Below are 6,413 nucleotides of genomic sequence, written 5' to 3' on the forward strand. Positions count from 1 at the left end.
ATGGATACAGACCAGAAGAGCACTATTCGAGAGGGGTTCCTGGTGAAGAGGGTGAGATGGTGATCAAATACTCACTGAATCAGTACATGTTACATGTCTTTGTCAGACTGAGTCTAAACTGTTTTAAATCTTATTTTAAGGGTCATATTGTTCACAACTGGAAGGCACGCTGGTTTGTGCTCACACCAGACAAGCTGCTGTATTACAAATACGAAGGAGGGAAAAGGGATTCGTGTCAGCGAGGGAAGATCCTGCTGAAGGACTGCGTGATAACTTGTCCTTTTTTAGAGCATGACAATCGGCCGGTAAGTTGAAATGGTTTTCAGACAATTCATCCTGAAACATCCTAAAATGACAAGATTTTGAGTGTGTTTTTCTCATTTATAAAAGGAAATAGCAACTCAGTGAAATAAACATATTCTAAAGGCCGTAATAGATTCCTCTATAAACACAACTGTTTATAGAGGAGGCATACATGAAGACAGAAACAAATGCTTTTATATGAACACTTCCCGTTTAGTGTTTTCCTTTCTGTTTTTTTCATTAGTAGAAAGCTGATCTTCCACACCTCACTTGATGAGAACATTTATTGCCTCAGGTTTCTCCTTTACCCTGTTTTATCGGCATTATCTAACCTTGAAGAACAACCTGTCAACACTGGTCTCCTTCCTGTGCTTTCAATAGTTGGTGTTCAAGCTCCAGACTAAACATGGGGTGGACCATTTTTTGGAAGCTTGCTCCAGGGAAGAGAGAGATGAGTGGGCTGCTGACATCACAGCTGCTGTCAACAAACTGCAGACAACTGATGGAGGGAAGGTGACGCATCAGAAGGATCCTGCTGAATCTCGGTTGAACAATATTAATCTGAGGTAAACCCCCTCACCCCCTTTTTTCACCAAAAAAAAAAATTTGTTTTCACTGTCTCGAAGTGTTTGTTTGTGGCTTTCTTGAATAACTAATCCTAGACTTTGTTTCTACACTCTCTCACAGCCAAGTTTTGGACTCCATGTATGACGTCCACAGCGGCATCAAGCTGAGCAACCATGTGGAGCAGGGCAGCACTTACAGCAACTGCTTCTCAGGTAAAACATCTGTTTTATTCCACGTGTGAGTAAAAGTCTGACCTGAAACCTGCTGTATGCCGACACCTTTTACAGCAATCCATGTCCAACAGATAAAGGCACAGAGTTGTGTTTTAGCTATTATGGTTGAAATTTGCTGTGCTGCTGTTGTTGTTCTTGTGAGGTTATAATGCAGCATGTAAATAACAGAAAGGATCATAACGCCATCAACTTTTTATTTTTGTTTTTCCAGTTTTGAATTTTTTTCTTTAACGTTACTTTGTGTTATTTTTGTGTCTTTATAATAACGTTTATTATTGTTTTTTGTTTGTTTTTTTTTAAACAATTTTGCTTTTTTCGTCTCATTTTAAACATTTCCATATTGCTTGTGATTGTGTTTTGCCACATTTTTTTTTAATTTGCTTCTGTACTTGTGTCAGTTTTGTTTAATTATGTTCATTTTTCTTTTCTTTTTTTTTTTTTTAATCTCATGTCATTAATTTTGTACTTCTTTGTATTTGTTCCATGTGACCTGCCTCTTTGTTGGCTCAGTCATCGACCTCTGTGCCATCATTACACATATGTTTTCCCTGCAGGTTCTGCTGTGGTGGACTGGTTGTTGTTCATGCAGCTGGCTTTGACCCGTGTGGAGGCCGTGACATTGGCCTCTGCTCTGCTGGAGGAGGGCTTCCTGCATACAGTTGGGATGAAAAGCGTGGAAGCCCTTCGCACTGCTGGCCTCAGTGAGCAGTTCATGGACGACTCCACCGCACTGTACAGCTTTGTAAGTTTCATTCAGTTTGACACATAAATGCACGTTTTCCCTGGAAATATAGATAGATAGATAGATAGATAGATAGATAGATACTTTATTCATCCCCAGAGGGGAAATTCAGGATATGTTAGACATGTTAATATGTGCTCTAAACACGATACACACATTGTTTATGTTCATTTATTTAACAGCTTGTCAGGATTTTGCTTAATTTGCAACCTGTTTGCTCTCACTTTCAGTCTGACAATTCAAAGAAGAGAGGCAGCGTGAAGGCAGAGAGGTCTCTATCTGCAGTGGAGCTGAGCGGGAAAGTGGTAAAGAGAGGATATCTCCTCAAACAGGTAAACACTGCATCATGTCTGTGTTAAAATACTCAAGTAATTTAGATAAGACACCTATTTGGCTTCCATTCTTTAAGGACATAACAAATATAGAGTAAACTCATCAACTTACTAAGATTTATAACTGTAAAGTAAATGATTAGAGTTTACATTAAACTCAATAAAACAGGATGAAAATATATTTGTGAATATTTGTCACTGCAGAAACATCAGTTGTCGAGGTTTTTCACAACTTCTCAATCTCTGATCATTTGAGTGCTGCATTTAAGCCGTCTTCGGCTTCTTTTAACAGGGACACAGAAGGAAAAACTGGAAGGTGCGACTGTTCGTGCTGCGTTCAGAGCCTGCCTTCCTGCACTACTATGATCCATCTAAGGTGAGCACATGATCATCATGAAAACATTGCAAACTGACTGAGTCAAAGCCCAAACCAAACATTTTTATTTTGCTCCAGTCAGCTGGCACCATGACTCTGAGGCTTTCATAACTCTCAATAATTTTGTAATTAGCAGCAGCAATGTCTCCACATGTCTGACTCTGTCTGTTTTGGCCTTGTTGCCTGTCAGGATGACATCAGCCCTGTTGGTGGCTTCTCACTGCGAGGCTGTCTTGTATCGTCATTGGATGATAACGGAGTTCCCTCCGGTGAGTCAACATAAACTCAACTAACTTCTGGATGTAAGACTGAACCTTTTCAGCCTTATTTGTTTGTTGTTGCAGCCTTTTCTTTTCTGTGTGTTTTCTTTTTATCTGTCAGGCTCTTGTTAAAAATGCAGTTTTAAAATGTCCCATATTGATTTTATGTTTTATTGACACAACTTTCTTCTCTTCTGCAGGTGTGAAAGGCAACATTCAAGGCAACTTGTTTAAAATCATCACTCAGTCAGACACTCATTACTTCATCCAGGCTCCAACTCACCAAGAGAAGATGGACTGGATAGATGCAATTAGGGAGCAGACATACTGAAGCGATTCCAGTGAAACTTGGCTCGCCAACATAACAGCTTGTCTCTGAAGCTGCTATGACCATGAGTGAATTTACTCATTCTGGGAATGTGCTGTATTAACAAAGTGAATGAAAGCATCTGAAGCTGTAATGTTTTTTTTGTTTTTTTTTACTTTCTCTTGTATGTTGTCTCTCTTGGACCAGTTTTTGAGGATTTAGTAGCGTTTTTTTAAATGCCTGACAGTTCAACCATTTCTCTTGTTATTCTGTTTAGGTTAGAATATTTTTGTGTGTTTAGCAGGATTGTTTTTATACTTATGTAGAACCACTGCGCAGTTATGTTTTTTTCATTTAAATACCAATCCAGACACACGAAAAACACACATTTCTTACAATTGATAAAGCGGATCAATAACATACTGCTTGACCGACTGGCAAAGTGGGTGGCACGAACTTAAATAATTTAGATCTTACCTGATGGGTTAAGACTGTTTCGTTTCTTTTAGTAACGATGAATCAAGAAAAGATCACGTGGGATTCCGCAGAGCTCCATTCTCAGACCGTCAGTGATTACTATCTATATGCCACCCCTCGTCCACATTATGTAGTATTACAATATCTGTTACCACGCTTATGCTGACACATTACTGTGACATCACATGATTGTCACCAATCTGAGGATTTTAACATTTAAGGACTGCTAAGGGCAAAAACACCCAATCCTTTTAACCCTTGTTTTATCAGGTTTCTTTTTTTTTCTCATCCTAAAAATTGCACTTTAATAGTCTCAATTTTGTCATTTTATGCTTTTTCTTTATTTTACTTGAATTTTTAAATGTATTTCATTGGCTTTTTTGCTTTTGTGAAGCACTTTTGCTCCATGTATGAATTGTTCTGTATAAATAAACCCACTTTGCCTCACCAAAAATACTGTTTCCTGGTAACTAGCATCTTTTGATACTTTCTGGTATTTTTTGCTGACGACCACTACTTTTTGATGGCTTAAGTGAGTGGTTTGTAGCTGAAGAATTGGAGCTAAAACAATACCAGAAAAACACATTATTATGACTTCATGACATAATGTGAAATAGCTTTTGACAGTTACGGTTGCTTTATTTTCCTCACTATGTTCCTATACATGCAACTTCAGTTTCAATTTGCCAATCTGCTGCTTCACATGCTCATTTACATAATGATGGTCACGTTTAGTGTATTGCTTATTTGATAAAAAATATTTCTAAGGATGGAAAACATAGTAAAGCTTATTAATACCTTTTGTAAAATTTTAAGTTATTTTTTTACTTTGTTATTTTCTATTCTTTCAACTGTGGATTTAATTTGACAGCAAATCAGATTGATAAACTTTGCTGTATTTAAAATCTGCTATATTAATAAATTTGACCTAATGTCCACACACAGTTAAAGATATATCTCAAAATGCATGCATCATACTTGCACATTGTACGTGGGTGCAGAATCCCTTCATGTCACATCACAAAGTACATACATCTCCACAAGATAACATCTCAGGAATCACTAATACCTCAGTACTTAGAACCAGACTGTGAGACCAAAAGGCTTAGATGGGAAAAACTGAAACTCTGAACACTACATGCCTTTACGGGGCCAAAAAAGTTCAAATAATAGAACAGTTTTTCAGCCAACACCATCAATTTACTGTTGTGACTCACTGCAGAGAGCCATGCCCCTATAAGTTATTAACTACAGAACTAAACTCCTAGAGTACCTGTCAAATAGTTACATTTAACTTAACACTGACTGGTTTTAACAACAAAATGCTACTTTACTACTGATGTATTAGTAAAAACAAACAACTTGCTGTGTTGTTATCACACATCAGTGGCAGGTGTCATTATTTCTGGGTAGTTTGAGACCTTTAATGCTTTAAGTGTGTTGTGCATATTGTGTGATTTACAAAAGCTCACAAACCTTCACACAGCTATTTCCAAGTATTTTAAAGCCTAAATACTTTTCATATGTCCTGTATTGGGTAAATGAATGCATCTTATTATAGATGTAACACATAGAAAAGCAATAGGTTGTTGTAATTTGATATCTGACATTATTTGGCTTGTATGATCATGAAACAGATTTTAAAACATGACATTGGGTGTGGTGTTAAAAGATTTTAAAAAGTTTCAAATTGAACTCAGTGAACTGGGAAGAGTCCATTATAGGCAAGGGGACTGAATGGAGTCTAGCTATGAGAGGAATTACATAGCAAGCAGTGACTAGAGGAGCCTCAGGAGGTATTTGTCACAATCACAAAACTTAAAGCTTGAGGCGCTCCCAGCAATCACAGAGAGACACTCCCACCCAGCATGCTGAGGTAAGCCTTTATCTGAATGACTCAAGCTGAGCTGGTGTTGTCTTTACTGGTTCCGGTGAAATCATAAATGAGGCAACAACCCAGTCATGTACAGTTCTGTAGAAATGACATTAGGGACAGAATCTAATCTGAATACAAATAGAGAACGACAAAAAAAAATAACAACAAAGCTGATTTATTGCAATGAAGTAATGACAACATGAAACATTCATATGAAAAGTGCCAGATGAGTGTGATAAACACACAAACTAATGTGTGTTTTCAAAGCCAGGGTTGATAGTGGTACAATCACCGAACGTGGGACTAAATCTTTCCAGCTTTTAAATGAATCTTCCCACAAAGAAAAAAAGAGCATTGCATTTGTTTAGTGGTGTGTGCTTAAGTAGGCTACCCACATTGGTTTATACTGTTTTTGTAGTTTTAAATCGGGCATGAAATGACAGTCTTTGTTACATAATCCACTTCAGAAGCATTTGTTCATGCAGGCGCTTGTAAACGTAAGTGCTTTCAAAGGCTAAATCCAGAGAAGTCATAGACAGATGTCAGAAATCTTGTTTTTCTAAATCACAAAAACTGATGTAGCACTTTTTTTTTAGTGGCTCATTATGTCTGTACAGCATTTGCTCAGAGATAATCAGTTTGATAGATCACATTGTTTATAACAATTCACATCAGTTGGAATCACATTCTTCATTTGGATTAAGACATTTATGACTGTAACATTCAGTCTTTAGCTTCAAGTCCCCAGACGTGTAATCTTAGTGAAGGCACTTTTGTCTTAACGCATGATGACGAGGCTGGCGTAACTTTGTTTGAAAATGAAAACACAACATCCCCCGTAATGGGTTAATGCATTTACACAATCTATTCTAACTGTATGTATTGTATGTACTGTCCCAGAGCATCCTCATGTCCGCTATTTGTAGGTGAGACGCTGGCA

At 37.5% G+C, this 6,413-nt stretch overlaps 1 protein-coding gene across 1 annotated transcript; it reads left to right on the forward strand.

The window, feature by feature from the left end:
- On the forward strand, positions 1-3,144 carry plek2 (pleckstrin 2; the record flags this gene model as incomplete). Its single annotated transcript, XM_079261660.1, has 9 exons — positions 1-51; positions 141-305; positions 685-869; positions 991-1,082; positions 1,658-1,845; positions 2,076-2,177; positions 2,470-2,553; positions 2,744-2,822; positions 3,014-3,144. 9 exons carry the CDS (start codon positions 1-3, stop codon positions 3,142-3,144), a joined length of 1,077 nt encoding a protein of 358 aa, XP_079117786.1.
- Positions 3,145-6,413: the final 3,269 nt, after the last annotated feature.

Source organism: Telmatherina bonti (genome assembly GCF_933228915.1).
Source record: "Telmatherina bonti genome assembly, chromosome: 22".
Taxonomy (NCBI): Eukaryota; Metazoa; Chordata; class Actinopteri; order Atheriniformes; family Telmatherinidae; genus Telmatherina; species Telmatherina bonti.